This window comes from Eurypyga helias, unplaced genomic scaffold (genome assembly GCF_000690775.1).
Source record: "Eurypyga helias isolate BGI_N326 unplaced genomic scaffold, ASM69077v1 scaffold13261, whole genome shotgun sequence".
Lineage (NCBI taxonomy): Eukaryota > Metazoa > Chordata > Aves > Eurypygiformes > Eurypygidae > Eurypyga > Eurypyga helias.
The window spans coordinates 15,054-32,577 of NW_010232806.1; the positions used below are offsets into that span (position 1 = coordinate 15,054).

The 17,524-nt window shown below is 46.8% G+C and overlaps 1 protein-coding gene across 1 annotated transcript; it reads right to left on the reverse strand.

Moving 5' to 3' along the window:
- Positions 1-462: 462 nt before the first annotated feature.
- Positions 463-17,279, reverse strand: FAM83F (family with sequence similarity 83, member F). Its single transcript, XM_010161518.1, has 5 exons — positions 17,199-17,279; positions 13,717-13,884; positions 6,647-6,768; positions 5,357-6,066; positions 463-527 (listed from the first exon to the last, which is right to left on the reverse strand). The coding sequence occupies exons 1-5, from the start codon at positions 17,277-17,279 to the stop codon at positions 463-465; spliced, it is 1,146 nt and encodes a 381-aa protein (XP_010159820.1).
- Between the last annotated feature and the right edge of the window lie 245 nt (positions 17,280-17,524).

The window sequence follows — 17,524 nt, forward strand, 5'->3', positions numbered from 1 at the left end:
ATCCTTATTTCACCCAGAATTTCCCACTTGGATTGGATTTAGCCTTCCAGCCAGTCAGACCAATACATTTCTGCAGTGCAGCAGAGTAAACAATGCAACACAGTGATTCGGAGTCTGTAGCTAGACAGACCGAAGTAGCAGCACAGGTTAAGTCAGAAAATCTCCTGCATTCATCTGGACACAGAGCGAGCTCCGAGACCAGTCATCACAGTTGGTTTTATACATAAAGTACATGTGCACGCAGATGTATGGACTAACATTAATCACTAACCCTCATTTAAGGGACCGACCATCCGAAGTCTACGCCTCACCCAGTGCTTTAACTGGGGGTGCCGGGTGCATCCAGGACGCGCAGGGCCTTCCCAGACCACCGCGTGAGGACGTGGCTGTAGGTTCAAAATCAATCAGGAGGTCACTGTTCCAGCTTGTTCAGTCTTCAGTTCTCCAGACAATCCTTCCCAATCAAGATAACACACAGGTAGATTGTTTGTTTTTATCACTCGTAGTGGAGTTTGGACCCACGTTACCTGGAATTTAAAGAAGTAATGTTAAGTAAATAAGACCTGGATAAAGTTTGGACTCACGCTTCAATCCTCTCTCCTTATTTACTGTAGACCTTGTGTTAGGCCTACATTACTCTGCACTCTCTCGTGGGTTTATTTCCTACTATTGTGAAATGAAGGGACACTAAAATAAGAGCCAATTCAGAGTATACTGTTGAAAAAAACACTGGAGAAGTATTTCCAGGCTTTGGCCTGTACCCAGGCCAGCTTCAGTGGTATTGTCATGTACCAGGTGGCACTGGACAGTCTGGCCATGACTTGGGTGGGAGGTTTTCCAAAGAGTGAGGTATGAAGAAAAAAAGGTGAGGTCATTTCATCCATGTGATCCCCACACGCACTCTCAGTAGAGGTTTCTTCACATCCCGCTTTAAACATCTCAAGTGCCAGTATTTCCACCATCTCCTTCATGAGACAAATCCCAAGGCCTCAGGGTCTCTCGCTTAAGTAGCACAGTATGCTGCCCCAATTTCTTATCATTTGCAGTTTTTTCATTGCTCACTCTACAGATTGCTTCTGCTCCCCGTACTTTTCAATGCTTGCACTCTGATCTCCTTCATGACAGCCAGCTGTTGGTCTGGATGCCCCAGTGTATTTTTTTCAAGCACTGTACTAAAGTGTGTTTGCAGAGGCTTTTGCAAGTAGAATCATAGAACGGTTTGGGTTGGAAGGGACATTAAAGATCTGTGCTCTGATCTCAGCGAGGCGTACACGACCTATAGCCCAGCGCAGGATGTACTGGGAGGGGCTGCCACGCGGCTTGCCGTCACTCTGAACAAGAGCAGACCCCACTCACGCGTTTGTACAGAAGGAAGGTGCTGGTGCCCCTCCCAGGCAGTTGGAGCCAGTGGCCAGTACAGAGTGAGAACAGGGAGGGAAAACTGCCACAGGTTATGGTGGCGTAAGTCTCAACCTTGTTCAGATGAGGGAGCTTTCAACCCAAGCGCTGCCTCTGAACTGGGGTTCAAGTCAACCATTTCTCATGTCACTCTCTGGTGGGTATTTGAGCAATGTCTCCCTCACCCGCAGGTGATGGGGAAGAGAAGAGCTCTCTCCTCTCCCCCTCTTTCTTCGACACTGCAGCTTCTTGACATCCACATGGGAGGCTGCACTGCAACCTGCCCCTGTTTTTGTGGCTGCTCTGTATGCTACTGCCTCCTCCCCACATCTTCCCATGGCATTTCATTCCACCTCCTCTCCCCTCTTTGACCCATTCTGTATGTTACTACTAAGTTTATTGTTACTCCTATCTCCTCACCACCCCTGTTCCCCCCCAGTCTGTATCACGTTTGAGACACTCATGTTTCCTTTCAAAAGTGTCTGTGCTCCTCTGCTTAATCGCAACTCCCAACTCCTCTATTCTTCTCACTTTCTACTCGTTTTCCGACCTTTTTCTACAGATCCCGCCACAGTTAGTTAGAAAAAACACCCTCCTGGTATGTACCCAACAACGTTCCCCTCTTTCTCTTCAGAAGGGAGGCTGAAAATTCCAGTTACCACCTGTCCATGATCCCACTTCGGTGGAAAACCACTGGTGATAACTAAGTAGCTATTTCTGTGGTATTGCAGTGCCCAGTGTAAAGCCCATTTCTTGTTGCAAAGACCTAAAAGTGAAACAAAATCCTGCTATTATGTACATACGTTTTGCAACCAACATGAGGAGCGACGGATATTCAGGCTAGCAGACCCTTCTGAATGAGCCCACTTTGCTTCTTGCAGGGGAGAAACCAGAACAAAAGCCAGCACCTTCCAAAGGCACGCAGCTTTCCAACCCTAGCAGTATTTCCCAGCAACTGCACCCAGGCATCATCAGTGTCTTTGCTGATCACAGTCTGCCCAGCTGCAGCTTAAAATTAACAAGATTCTGGTCAGGTTCAGAGCTGCTGCTCTTGTGTTCCTAAGAGCGCCACAGTGACATTCAGAGTTGTGTCAATTTGATGGTGTGGTTTAGGAATGCCTCCCAAGACAAAGCATAGTCTCCGTGAAGTGATCCAGGACAACACCTCAGAATATTAATCTGGACACTTAGTTTGGGACACCACTCTCTGCAGCCCTTGTATTTTCTAGACTCCCAATTCTGACTTGCAGGTATCCTTTTCTAGCAGGTAAATACTGAGCCAGATGTTCACACTGTCGCAGAATGCACCTTCATCACTTCCCAGTTCAGATTCTCTTCATCACCATTTGCTCTTACAAGACTGAACCTGACCTTTAGCCTGATTGAATAATGTCTTTCAGTTACTCTGTGAGCTACTTAGGGTGTGGAGCTGGTCTCCCTATGCATTTGCAGGGTGGGATGCGTCTCCGTGGTACTACAGAATTAATAGTGACTTTGGTGGATGTGTGCACAGGCAGGCCCACAGGGCTTAAGTGTGCTGTTTAATCTTTACAAAAGGTAAGGGCAGCTATTTCGAACTGTGAAGCTCTGAATAATTGCATCCTAACCTGACTGCATAGCAAGCACCTTCTCCCTCCTTCATTTCCACTTCTTACCTCCCTTCTGTCTCCCAGAATATCACAGCATCAGTTTTTACTAGGCCTGATCAAAGACAACTTACACGTTTAAAAGTAAGTCAGTCCTACGGCTGCCCAAGAACAGAGTGCCTCCTGTTTTTATCCTGAAGCTGGAACTCTATTCCATGCCCCTGTTCAAGACTTCTTTATTAAATCCTGATGAAGCACGTGCTACTGATCAAGTAGCTGCAGGATCTTCTGGGTAACCCCCTTCTTTCCTTTCTCGTGAGTCTCCATCTTCTTAATACGCTCCGTTCACATGCCACTTTGGGACCATTAGACTAGAGAAGCATTCTCTCAAGAACAGCAATTCAAGCCAAAAGCAACACACAAGCGGTGATCTTCCTCCAGCCTTTTACCACACCAGATGACCCAAGTCTGCTTACACCGCACTTCAAAAGCTGTGGGGTCTCCCATCGCTGCCATCAGCTGGCATTCTCAATTTGCATTAAACAAAAAACCGTGCATGGACTCCCTGGAAAGACATATCAGGTCAGGCAGAGGACAAGGGAAGGCTGGTGTGCTGAACCTCTGCGTCTCCCCTGCACCTTCTTCCTTCCCCTTCGCTGAAAGAGGTGGCTGCCCTCAGGATGCAGCAGCAGCAATGAATAACACCTGAACGTAATAGCACGATAGTGTCTTTGTGGAAACGGTCCAGACCAAGCGTCAAGACCGTCTGGCACAGACCCACCGTGTTAAAAGGGAGAGGGACATCGCGGCTGCCCTGACTCTGCAATGTCCCAGAAGGGCGCAGGGCCCCACCGTTCGACTACAGACACCAACCTCTCCCGTGCCTTCATCTGCCCCTCGCTGCATCCCGACACGGTGGGCACGGCGGGCTGGCTGCTCGCAAACAGGCGAGGAACGCAGGGAATCGCTGACACTGTGAAGTGCTGACAAACCGGAGATGGCACAATTCTCCACTTCTGTCACTAGAGGGTAGTGCGAGCTCTCAGGTCCACTCCTCCGAGGGGAAATGCCCATACCTCTCCCTGGAGCCGGCTTCGGTTTTCCTGGCTCGGAGGAATTGGGGCCCAGCAGCACACACGGTCTAAGCTCAAGACATAGTCTTGAGACAGACTGAGACTTGGAGACCAGGGTTTACTTCTGCCTCCCCAGATGCCAAGCGCACATCCTAAAACGGGTCTACTAAAATAAAGTACCCACACCTTCTCACAGTTCCTCTCGCGTCCGTTTGGCGGTTTTGAGTCTGTCCTTCATTCAGCCAGAAATATTTCTAAGAACACAATCGGTCGCTGCTGCTGACCTTCCCAGCACCTTGCTCTTCTTCTGGGGCTCAGGCGAATGTCTTTCCGTTTCACATCACGGCGCTCTCAGGGGAATCCAGTCTCTCTACGCCGGCATTTCGCATTCATCAGGGCGCAGAACGCTCTCTGGCCAGACAAGCCGAGGAGAAATTTTCTCCACAGAACTAGTTTATCTTCCTTATGGCACAGGATGTATTGACACCCAGCACTGCTCCCTGAGAGAGGAAGACAACCAGGCTGACTAGTCCATAGATTTACTTCAATCTGACAAAACATCTACAATGTTGGGAGTTAGCTATGAACCCATAAACTGGGAGAAATCTTAATCATCTGTGTCTTCAACCAGCGGAAGCCTTGGAAGGACTCGGTGAAAATATCAATCATGCGTTCGCAAAGAAAGAAAAGTTGAGATCTAGTACTTCTCCATAGCTCCTACTTTCCTGACCTTCTCCCCCACTTTAGAAGATGATAAAGGATCAAATGAAAGACTTCCACCCTCTCGTCCGCTCGCTGCCCCCTCACCTCAACACAAACATGTTTTCCTCTCTTTTCCACCAGTAACTTGCCACAGTAAACACACCCGACTAAACCCAAATGAGGAAAGGAGGGGTTACCCTGAAAATCTGTCTGCAGGCTGCTAGCTACTGCTCCAGCGAACATCCAGCTGCTGTTTATTAGGGCAGTGTGCTTCATGAACTGGACGCACAACCTCTTTTACACAAGGAGACATTCACCTTTCTCTTCCTTCATCCCACACCCACTTGTTGAGAAGTATGAGAAAACGTTTACGTGAGAAGTACCAACTCTACAGTAAGACTGCCCTTAAATTGCCTTCAACTCAAACTGCCTGTATTGCTTGATGCAACTTCTGCCCTTCTTTGATCACGCTTGTTTTAACACGGAGGAAATAACAGGATCTACTCACAGGTGTCTACACTGCACATGTTTGCACCAGTCAGCGAAACTCAGGACAAGGGACACAGAAGCAGAATATGCCGACAGAAGAGGTTTTACCTGAGATGCCTCCGGTGCTCCGGACACTGGCATGGCCAATGCTGAGCCTCTCATATTCCAGTTTCATGTTCCCAAGGTCTTCTCCTGAGTGTCCTTCACTGGCAAAAGAATTGGCCTCAATGCTTGAGCCTGGAGACCGTTTGGCCTTGCGACCAAAAAGCCCACTGGCAAACCGTTTTCCTTGCTTTGAATTGGCCTGTGCGTCTTCTTTCTTCACGTCACGAATAGACTCTCTGGATTTGGATTTATTTTTCAGGTCCATGTGGAGCCGGAAGAACACTTTCTGAGGGCTGCGATTCAGCTTGTTCAAGTTCTCCAGAGGTGGATCAATTTCTGGGAACTCTTGATCCAAGGTGACTAAGTCATTCAGAAACTGATTTAACCGTTTCTTTGACTCACTTGTTTCCTCCTTTTCCATGTTCCCCTGATTATCCTGCCTGTGTCGTGAAGCCCAGAGCATCATATCACCACGGGTTGCCCCTGCCACTAAACCATACTTGGGGTTAATGAACTTCCGAGCCACGGTGGAGGACTGAAGGCCTGGCTTCCCGATTCCGAGGAGTGGGTTAGCAATACCCAGTTCCTTGTAGAAATTAACTTCCTCTGAGATGGCATAGAGCTCCCGAAACTCGATGTCAAACATCTCCACGTGCTGTCCCGTCAAGACTAGCAGGATGTTTCTGTCAATGTGGGATGAACTCCATGTGAAGCTAAAGAGTAGGAAACAGAACCAACATTAGGTTTTTGGGTGCGTACTTGACCCAGATGACCTAACACTATTTAAGAGACTACATGGGAATATGTAGCATTATGCCAGTTGCCCATATGTCCTTGCCATGACGCGTCAGGATAGATACATGAAGCTCTTTACAATTATTGTTCATTAGGCATGCAGACCAGATCTGGAAAAAAAAGGCCCTAAAACTGTGAAGGACAGTTTACCCTTTTAAAAAAGCAACACGTCATCAACAGGAGGAGCCTCCAGACTGAAAACCACACTAAAGAGCAGAGTGGCTGGTGGGGTGTCCTTGCAGGCCACCACCTGATGTAGTGTGGAACTATCTCTAGCCCTCTGAAATGGTCCACTAGCATGGGCATGTTCCGTTCTCTCAGGAGCAGCTTCTGCTCCATGCCACCTTCTCTCCTGTCCCACACCAATGTCTACAGATGCCACACAGATTAGAGAGGCTGGGATAAGAAAGGGAATGACATGGGACAAAGACTCAAGCAAAGCCACAAGCCATTCTTTACACAAAGAATGTAGTTTTCCCTTAAGCAAGAGCGACCCACCTGTATGATCCAGTGGCCACCTTTTCACCATCCACCATGAGGAATCGGGATGCCAACGTGCCTCTGATCTTCCCTGCTGGCATGTAGAACCCAACTCCTGTCACAGAACGTATGCGGATATTCTAACAGGGAGGTGAAAAGACAAAATGTCACAATAAATAGGGCAGAGAATTAGATAATTGCCAGCTCCAAGTCTTAACATGTCACTCACGTTATCTCACTACTTCTGGGACTACAGCTCATTTTGTATCAGCCGCCAGAAACCAGAAGGGCTGCGGAAAGGAAAGCACAGTGCCGTAAGACCTGTTGTCATCCCCCGGCCATGCAAGTCACTCCCGTCCATCACTTTATAGCCCTGTCCAACGGGTCAGCATCTCTGTGACCCTGCCTGCTGTCTTCAGCTATTCATCTTAGCCCACCGGCAAGGCAGTGTTTTCAGAATCAAATAACCCTCCACCTCCAGGCCCGTGCTGTAGCTCAGAAGGCCCAGCCCATTTCAGGGGAAGGAATCAGAGGAAGCTCTGAGTCACGTCTGCACTCTCTGAATCCTGATCCCTATTCCACAGCACTCGTGAGCTCTTCTTCCAGATTACGTCAGCAGGAGCACAAAACCAAGGAACTTTGCAACACCTGTGCAGTGCAGAGGACACAGTTACTTGGAGGGTAACGCACGAGACGGGTCTACATTAGGTCCTTTTTGTGTGTGTGTTCTGATTCCCAGCAACACACAGCTTGACAGAACTGGGCAAAGTGGAAGACTGGACAATTTAGTTATTACAGAAGAGAGGAGGAAGCAACTCTGTTGCTCAAAAGATAGATGTTTCCTATCTTTTATAAGAAAAGAAGAACCCTGACCTTTATAATTTTGCTAAGAACCCCAAATAGTTACAGTGTCCACCCAGATTCCTCAGTGGTCAACAGAGAGTGAAAAACCACCAAACTTTTTTTTGAACAAAAGGATTAGGATAAGTGTCTCTACTGATGTCCTGAAGAATTTCTGAAGAAAAGGAAGGAAAAGCTTTTCATTAAACGAATGGAAGCAGTCAGAAAAAGATGAACCTCCTGCCTCACGCCCTTTGGCCAGCAAACCTACACGTAATAAAGCACTGCCAGGCACAGAGAAAACACCGATTTAAGCTTACATGATTTTCAACAACAGATGTGTGCCTGCACGCAGTATTTGCACATTGGACTGGGTGTTATTCTGCTCATGGGTCCTGGCAGCATGAGGCTGAACGGCCAAACGTGCTACCATGAAACACTGTGCCCTCCCCAACCCAAAAACATTGATTGTCAGTCTAAGTTGAGAGCAAATTACCTTGTCTCTCTGACACACAAATTTAGACTATCTTCTTCATTCCACCATCTGTTTCTGTAAGAATTCTTTAACAATGAAAAGCTAAAAGGTATTGTGATCTGGAGTAACAAATCCAGGGTTGGGAGTCAGATAGTCCCAAGTGTAATCACAGTTCTGACACTGTTCCCTGTGATGTTCTGGGAAAGCCAATTCAGCTTTGCCTCATTCTTCCCTCATCTGCAGAGCAGGAGAACCATGAGGATTTGGCTAACGCTAGCCCAGCCTCGGATCCCACAAAGAGCTAAGCCCTATTATTATAAGCCTCACTGACAGCTTAAATATTGACAGGCTATAAAAATCAGCATGCAGGAACAAGCAATTATTAGCACGCAGATTTCTTTCAAAACACATGCTTCTGAATATAACTCTCACCTTCTGAATCTGCTGCTATTTCCCCCACTAAAATACAGCAGTGGCAGTACAAATTCTGACTAACAGTAACCGACGATACTACTGTTTTGCATTCATCTATTGCTTGATCTGTCTGCAGTCCTGTGTGGGCATTAGCTAATTAATGCTCCCAACACTGCTGCAAGTATTATTACCCTGGTTTAAAGATGAGGAGCCTGAGAGAGAAGAAGATGAAGTGACTTGCCCAAGGCCCAGCAGTGAGTCATATGTGTGGGATGCTGAATGCGGGTTGGGTAGAGCACAGGAGAAGGGGTGCCCTTTCCAGTATTTCGAACGACGTTCGGAGTCAGCCGGCTGATCATCTGAAGTAAGTTTTCTTTTCCTTGCTGAGTGAAGCTGGACGTGGGATTTGCCAAATCATGGAATAGTGACTGCAAGTGTCAAGAATGACCTCTGTTCTTCCAATCAGTCACCAGCTCTGACATGTCCCCTACCTTTGTGAATCAAGAGGGATCAGCCTGTGTGAGCAGGAAGTTTCTTAGCACGTAACACGTGTGGATTTTATTGTGTTTGTATGTTATACCACCTTCTTTTTGGTAGAAAGAAAGCACATTTGAATTTCTGCAGTAACTGAGCTACACATAACACTTAGAAAGGCACAGAGGGGATAGAACCAAACAGCTGAACACATAAACATCCTTGAACAAAGTAGGCACAGGAGTGCATAAATATATCTTGAAATGCAGAAAACAAGCACAAAGTCATATAAACATCGAGTCACTTAACAGGTTATTTGTATAATGTTTTCTGCCTTGAAGGATCTTAGAGCACTCGCAGACTGATCTATCAAGCTGTAGAGAGGAGGAACAAGCCTGGGTTCATGTACTGAAGACTATACAACAACAAAAGAGGAAAGACAAATATAAATGAGGTGAGACTGCAGCCATTTTTGGGGCACTTGTGTTACAGTGGTAACATATATTTTGGGTAGAGGACCAGTTAGTTCACCAGATAGAAGTGACCCCTCCAGATCTGTATGCCTGCCGAAGCCTGCTTAAGGTTTGTCATATCCTGCCTTGTGGAAGCTCAGACTGCATTAAATTCCCACATTTCCCTCACACAGGCTTGCACTGCTCTTCATCACACGCAGTGACTAACGTCTCCCTGGCAGCAACTGAATTCGGACTGGTAACAGTCAAGCCTGACACAGCATCCTAATACAAACAGGGAAGGAATTGGTCCTTCTTGTGACGCACTATTAAACCTCATGCTGAATCCACGGAAAGTCAAATTAGACCCAGTTTAGAGAGCCAGTAACAGGTTGCATTACGACTGACAGTTGTCACTTGACAGACTTGGGCAGTAGTGCTCACAAGCTGGGGCTGAGTAGGGGGGATAGGCAAGACAGACTCTAGAGGGAAGCCTTGTGAGTACTTCCACCAGGGAATCCTGTGTGTACCTTCCCTCTTAGAACAACTGCTGACACATATGTTGCAAAGCAATAAGGGATCTTTATTTCAAGTTGGGAGGGATGGCATAAATGACCTCTGTAAGCTGAGATGTAAAATGCATTAAGGAGAGGCAAAGACAAAGCAGTAGCTGACAGATGACAGTGACTCAACAGCCTCTTATATGGACTCTGTTTTTCAAAATGTGGAGATCCCCTTTCTGCAGTCCCTGGAAAAGAAATAGATCCCTTCAGTCAACAGCATCTGCTGAGGTAGCTCCCATCCTTTGTTTTCTTGTACTACTGCTCCACCTGAGCACAGACCTGAGGGGGAGGCCCATTATTTCCCACTCCAAAGTCCTAGGTGGAGGTAAAACAGAAAGGGGAAAGAGAAAGAGAGGTAGAGGATTCATGTGGTCAGGACCACAGTAACAACAGTAAAGCATTTTTTCTTACTCATGGGCTGCAAGATTCTCATTTTGGGTGAACCTCGAGGTCAGAGGAATGGGTAGTGGGTGCTCATCTTACACAGAGACACAAAAGCAGCCATGAGTTGGGAGCGGCCACCAAGTAAATTTGGGAGATACTGTGGACTTATCCTATGAGTTTGCCCCAAACAGTTTTGGAAAAGGCACGCTTGTTGACAAAACAGTAAAACTTGCAGGTATTCAAGCAGAATAGGATGGAATGCAGGTAGCTGGATGTGGCCTGCCAAGGCCATTACTGGGAATTATTTATTTGGGTCTTTGCAAAAAGAGAGCCTTGTAAGCCCCCATTTTCAGAGGGTACAAGCAGCCTCGGAGTATTTTCTAACAGCTAAGTAAAAAACCAACTGCACTGCATGGCATTACATTCAGCTTCTCCCTCACTTGAGACAGGAATCAATGAGGAAATGTAAAATACTGAAATGGAATTCCAAAAATCTCTTTGGCAGAAACTTTTAAGAATTCCTGGAGTGAGGGGAGGAACCCCTTACATATTGGGAAAATGAATGTAAAAATTAACATGAAGGTGAACCTCCTGCAGGTAACTCGTTCCCTGGGCTTGCTTGGAGCTCTAGGTGAACCCTCTGTCTCTGAGCAGGAGTGGGGTCCTGGTTGGCAGAAGCATGGGGAGAAAGGGAACTCATCTAAAAACTGGAGAGAACACTCACCCTCAGGTCACCAAAAAGAGGACTTTTTGTGGGGCTCTGAGTTTTGTGTCTGTGAAAACTCTGACTCACTGTGATCTCCGAAGAACGCTCCCATGTCAAACAACAGACGTGTGGTAAACCATGTCCCATAGGCTCAGGAAGCCATGTGACTCACACGCACAGGACATGCTGTTACGAACATCCCAGGAAGAATGTGCCAATGGTTGAATTTAAATGCATTTCTAGTGATTGCTGGCCTTCAGACAGAAATTGAGGTTTTCTCATTTCATGTTTGGAGTCGGTAAAGAATTTTCTGTCTTTGCAGGCTGAGTTACTGTCTTCCTACAGACAAACTGTGGCCCACTGGTGAAAAACTTTTAGAAGAAAGCAAAATGGTTACACAAAAAGACAGTGTTAGAAGAGAATGTTTTTTCCCTGTTGCTAAAAATCTGTAGAAGAACTTCAGACATCAAAGCAGATGTCAGAAGAAAAGACACCGTGCATAAGAAATGGGTGAATGATAGAGTTAAATGCACTAGAGTTTCTTGTTCTTCCTCAGGAATTCCAACATCCTCTGTGATCAAGCAATACAGGACCAAGTAACTCTGTCTGAACAAGACCGGAGGGGCCCAGCTTGCTTTCTTGCTTTAAATCTGTCTCTTCAGCATTAAAACAACGCATGACAGATTACATCAATGAGGTGGGGGTAGGGGGGAGTCCTCAAGGGGAAGCCTTAACCTTGCTTGAGATTCCTTGCGTATCTAAAGCCTGGTGTCAGGGGAAGTGCCGTATGATGATTTCTGCCATGCTGACCCAAGCAGCAGCATAGAGACATCCAAGGTGGCTCTGGGCAGGATGCAAAGAGGCCATCTTTCTTGGGAGGCAAATGACCTGTTTCCCCTTACAGGCAGGCTCTTCCCAGTCCTTCCGTAGGACCACAGATAGGAATAAACCGCACTGACCTTTAAAAAGATTAACTAAAGCTTTTGCCACCCTGGAAAAGGAATACAACAGCCTTAAGGGGAATTTAAGATACAGTATGAGATAGCTGGGAAAAGAGGAGAAAAAGCAGAAGGACAGCACCCTGTGGGCTGGAGCTGTGCAGAAGAATGAACAACTAGGTCAAAGCAGCACGTTAACAAGTTTTCCTCAGTGGATCTCCGTCTAATGAAAAACGTAACAAGGGTTGCTGTGAGGGACAGGAGGGACACAGAAGAGTTTTCTCCTACTTTTGACAGTACCAGTTTGAACTCTGCCTCTTTGGAAAGGGTGACGCAGCTAGGCTGCTGCAGGACCTAGTCCCTGCTGTGGCACGTCACTGGTTGGCTTTGGAGTGTGAAGTTTGTGTAGACACCCATGGAGAAAGAGGTGAGAGGAAGAACAGAAGGGGACCACTTACTGTTTGGATACGGAGAAGGCAGGCAAAAAGGAACTCACCTCTCCGATTGCACTGCAACTTTTTCTAAAATGCCTGGACACCTTTTCATTCACTCTATCGAGGAGTTAAAATACGCAGCACTGAAGGCATCGTCCTGCACATGATGACACGGTGAGAAAAGTGCTGGGAAACAGGTACCGGAGCAAACGGAACTACTGCTGTGATACCACCGTTTTGTACCAAAGGGACTGGAGCCTAGGCCACAGAATACCCCTGAAGCTTGAAACAGATCCATTACAATAACATCTGTGTCTTGCTCTCAATGAAAGACACCAGAAGAAAGAACCTTCCATCTCTGTTCTGGAGAAAGATGAGAAAGCTTCTCGGCTGGATGTCTTTTTTGATGAAGTCCAGAAACTCAGAGCAGAGTGGTAGTTCACAGGAGCACTGTTCAGATATATGCAAGTCATTTTCATCCAGATTTAAGACGGTTGTCCTAAAATGATTAATATGAGCCTCTATAACCTTCAGAGCTTTTTGAGCTTTCATTGTGGGTTTGAGTTTTTTTTAAACTATCAAGAGTTTATGGAAGACCTGCCCTTCCTCCAGGCAAAAAGGCACTTTTTTCCCCCGCTGCTCAGAAGAACAGTTGGATCACAAGAATGTCGAGCCTGTCATCCCATAGGTTGTTTCCAACCTAACTTGTAGCACTACTACAAGTCTGTAGTAGTGACAGTGAATAAAAAACATGAAAAAAGCAAGGAATACAATGCTAACTATAGACACACAAAGGATTTCAGTCTGTATGTAATGGAGTAAGAGCCCACTGAGGCTGCTTCTGCCAGCCAAGCTGGGGCTGACTGCTGTGCTGCATGCACTGTATGAAGGCATACTCTGATACGGAACCGGGAGCAGCTATGCTCCTCAATCCCCTATGTTCTCAGGCAAAGGAGGACTACAAGCTCATTCATGCCTGCATGATGGCTGCTGGGTAGCAAAGTCTTGATTTCCCAGAGTATTTGTGTCCTGTAACTGGGATCCACGCAGACGAGAACTCAAAAGAGCTACTCTGGACTCTAGTTTGAATCCTTCCATAGGAGACGCACAGGAATTTCCTCAGTTCTCTTCCCAAATGGGAAATTTTAGGTCACAAAAGCCAAGAAACTACACAGACCCCTGTCTCAGGTGAAAGGCAAAAAATGCAAATCTTCCATTTCTCTTTTCTTCTGTATTAGCACCCACTCTCCTATCCCTCTATGTTCCATCAACCCCCGTCTAAGAGCTGTGACATGACTTGAAGGGAGGAAGAGATGTGTTTGCCTGTCCAAGTGAGTTCCAAGATTCATCACAACTGAAAAAGGCCACTGACCTGCAGGAGATAACGGTTCGGTATTGAGTATCTTACCCGGATCTGCAAGTCACTGAGCTCAAGGCATCTGCACATTTCCAGGAAGAGCTTCACACCTTCCTCATCTAGGATTATGTAGACTGGGATCCAGCGCTTATATGCTGCATCAACAATATCGCGGAAGATGTCCCGGTCTGTAAATACATCCATGACCACTGCAATAATCTGGAAACAAGAAGATGGCAGACAGACAACAGAATAAAATATTAGGAACTGAAAGGGAGGGCCCATCACACTGGTGGAGTATAAAGGAGAGCACTGATACCAGAACATGAGACGCAAGTACAGGGATGTACATGCCCGAGCACTACCAATAATCTTGTCGTTTTCTGGCCTGGCTCCTGCTGCACTTGGGAAGGAACTTAATAAACGCCTTTGAGAGTTCTTCTAGGGGAAGAGGGCTTATTTCAGCAGCCTGAGGAATGCCAGAGCCAAATAGCTAATTTTCCCTCTGTATTGTGAAACTTTTCGTTGCCTCTGTAAGGATCCACTTAAACAAAAAACGAACACTGAAAACAGATTGAAAACGGAGAGTGAAAAACACAGCTCTACCACTTAATCAGAAGACAAGTGATGGAAGAATGAATGTGCAGCAGAATCAGGGCCTGAATCCTTAGCCATGGTGCAGTCCAGACAATGAGAATTTTATTTTCCCTTTTTCCCCCCCAATTCCCTGTGAAGTCTGCTGTCAGGGCTGGCTTTCTGAAGAATGTCTTATGGACCTCAAACATAAACACCTCATATTTTTCAGGAATGGACTGGAGAGAGAGAGTGTGTGTGTGTGCAAGATTTGGAAGCAAAATGATCATTCTCTCTCCTCACATGTACATTTTTTCTGGTATAAAACTAATCCCTCTTTCCAGGCTAGATTTTACATAAAAAACAAAAGGTTGCGCTGACGTGACAGACAAGCCTGAACATTCATAGGATGAGTAACAACAAAACCAAAGTTATGGGCAACTTTAATGCTGATCTTACATGTCTTGTCCTTCTCTCCCTTCCTGTACCTTTTACACCATTAAAAATATCGACTCACTTTTCTGCCTGCATGAGTTATTCTCCCCAACATTTGAAAGGCTAGGAATGAAGGAAACGACTGTTTTTCTAGTCCCAGTGGGAAACATCAACTTGCCAGGCCAGAGCTCTCAAGCTGAGAGCGTGCTGGGAACACAGTTGCCTAAATTTTCATTTCCCAAGCACGGGGGTCACCGTGCCGAGCCAAGCTATGCTGGGAACGGCACATACAGGTGTGAATGGAGCTGAAGGCTGGACCCAACGGTAGGATTTTCTCCACTGGAAGGCTGGAAGAGGTGCAGCTCAAGTTGAAGGAGGCCCCAGTGGAAGGGGGAATAATTCTCACCAGAGAGCTCTTTCCTTTGCAAAATGCCCTTGAACAAATTGCTTTTGGGAAAGTGATGCCACAGTAAACGTCCCCTGCTGTGTTTGCTGAGTCTCCACTTGCACTGCCAACAACAACCAACACGTCTGCTCTGTCACACTCCTCCTGTCAACAGTGCTTACACAAGCTTTTCTTTGTTAGAAAAGAAGAAGAGCTGACATTGTGTTTATGCTCATCATTAACACGTAGGTTCCTGATACAGGTGAACTCTGGTGGAGCTACATTATCCAAAGTCCCTCCATAACTTCTGCTAGGCAGAACTGGGTTTCAGGTCCTGGCTTGGTTCTCACTTCCAGCACAAAGCAGCAAGATGCAGGGAACGTTACCACAACCTCTGAAAATTAAAATACAGTGAACTTGTGCCACTTTATTCCCGAACAATTTCATATCCAGGCAGATTATAATTAAAGGCATCAAGAGTTCATGCATGAATTCAGGCCTGCTACGCTCCCTCTCTCCCCTCCACACACTGTGGTATGGATGTAGGTATTTGGGAGCAAGAAAGACAGATAGTAGTCCTTTGAAGTCAGAACATCCATACAAGGAATCGATCAAGAACAGACAGCAGAAGTGTAAGTTTGTTTTCTTTCTATCCCCGCCATTTGCAATGAGTCCAACAGCTGCAGAAATTACACCACATCCTGGACAAACCATTAATTGTTGGTACTGGCCTTGCAATACGAAGGGATGGTTCCTTCCAGGCTTTGGGGCCATGGGTCAGTTCAGGCTTCTTTGCAAGACTGTGGACTAAAGCCACGTACAAAAAGCAGATGAGCTGCCTTGCAGATGGCGCTTCCAAGCCAGCAACACATGCAGTGGGCAACCCCTGCTGTTAGCTTAGTCTCCTCACCCCCACCCGGTGACCTGTCAAGATTACCTAGGAGCGTTCCCAAATAGAGCAAGTCAGGGCATGAGTGTCTACCCCTGCAAGAGGTTTTCCCCATCCCTCTGTGGATAATAAACTTATCTAGAGGGTCCATCGTCAGCTCTCCGTAGGTATTTAAAGATTCGCAAGCATTAACTTGCCAGTCTCACTGCGGCAAGGTAGCTTAATTAACATATGTTTGTAAAACACTGATGATAAGCCACCCACAGGCATGTGCCACATACTACTAGTATCTGTTCAGACCCTCCTCAGAAAACCAAAACTAACAATACTCCACTCTCCTCTGCTGAAGGAAAAGCTGCTACTTGGAGACTTCTTTTTTCTTGCCAGGGCCAGCTCAGCTCAACACAATAGGCATAGTTATCTATGAAAAAGACCATTAAACACTCAAATAGCTGTTAAACACGAAACCACCTTTGGGCTGGGAGGGGCACAGTTCGTCCAGTCAGTGAAAGAATAAAAACCTACAAAAGAATTAATTACTTTTAGGTGCCAGGCACCGCTATCGAGGAGCAAAGTTTCCCAGCCCTTGCACAGTCTGTCGAGGCATTTGTAGCAGCGCAAAGAGGATGTGAAGTCGCACTAAATCAGAGCGTAAGGATTTTACAGCTTCTGGCTCTTATCTATATGACTGATCACACCTGTCGCTGAACAGGATTATGGGGTGTGCATGTACTTCTGCGAGCAGGAAGCCGAGGAGATCACCCGCTAGGTTAATGCCTCTTTGGAAAGTTTTCCGTGTTTCCCAGCAGATTTGGTTGTAACAAGCCTGCAAAAGTTGTGCGTATAGGGTGTGCTGGGGGGGTGGGAGCAGGTGGAAGAGGAAATCACTGCTGAGTTAGAAAGCAGGAAAAACCACAAAGCAGGAAAAAACAGAAAAAAAGAAGTCTCTTAGCTGTTATCCCCTTTCCCCAGGGGGAATGTCAGCTCTGAAGGGGATCTTGCCCCCACGTATCCGACACAACCTCTTGCAGTGTCACAGCTGGTTTGTTTTCTTGCCAGGAGTGCCCTGTCACCACTAACAGTCCTTTCCAGCCAAAGATAAATAGGAGGAGCAGCCGCATATTGTCTGGATTCTGTTTGCTTGCAGTCCAGGCTGGATGGCGTTGAGACCACAAAAAATAAACCCCAAAAAAACAACACCCCGTAAACAAACTCACTGCCCTGTATTTAACGAGGGATACCTGCACGTACCGGAGGGGTGGCTGTAAGAGCATCATGACCTGCCTTCTCCTGGGCCAGGGAATCATACTGGGACAGGACAAAGCGAACCATGGGTAGAAAACCCCAATTTGGGGTGGGGTGCAGGGGTACCCCCATCCCACGCATAAGCTTTGGCAAACCATAACATGACCGGCAACAAACCGCAGGGAAAGCCCTGCCGGGTGGACACGGACCAGCTGGAGGGCCAAAACGCTCCCCCAGCTTCGGAGGGGTCCAGCGAGGAAGGCCGGGAGGCTCTCACCACCCTTCCACCCCACCCCAGCCCCGGGGCGCCGCGGGCCCAGGCGTGAAGGCGG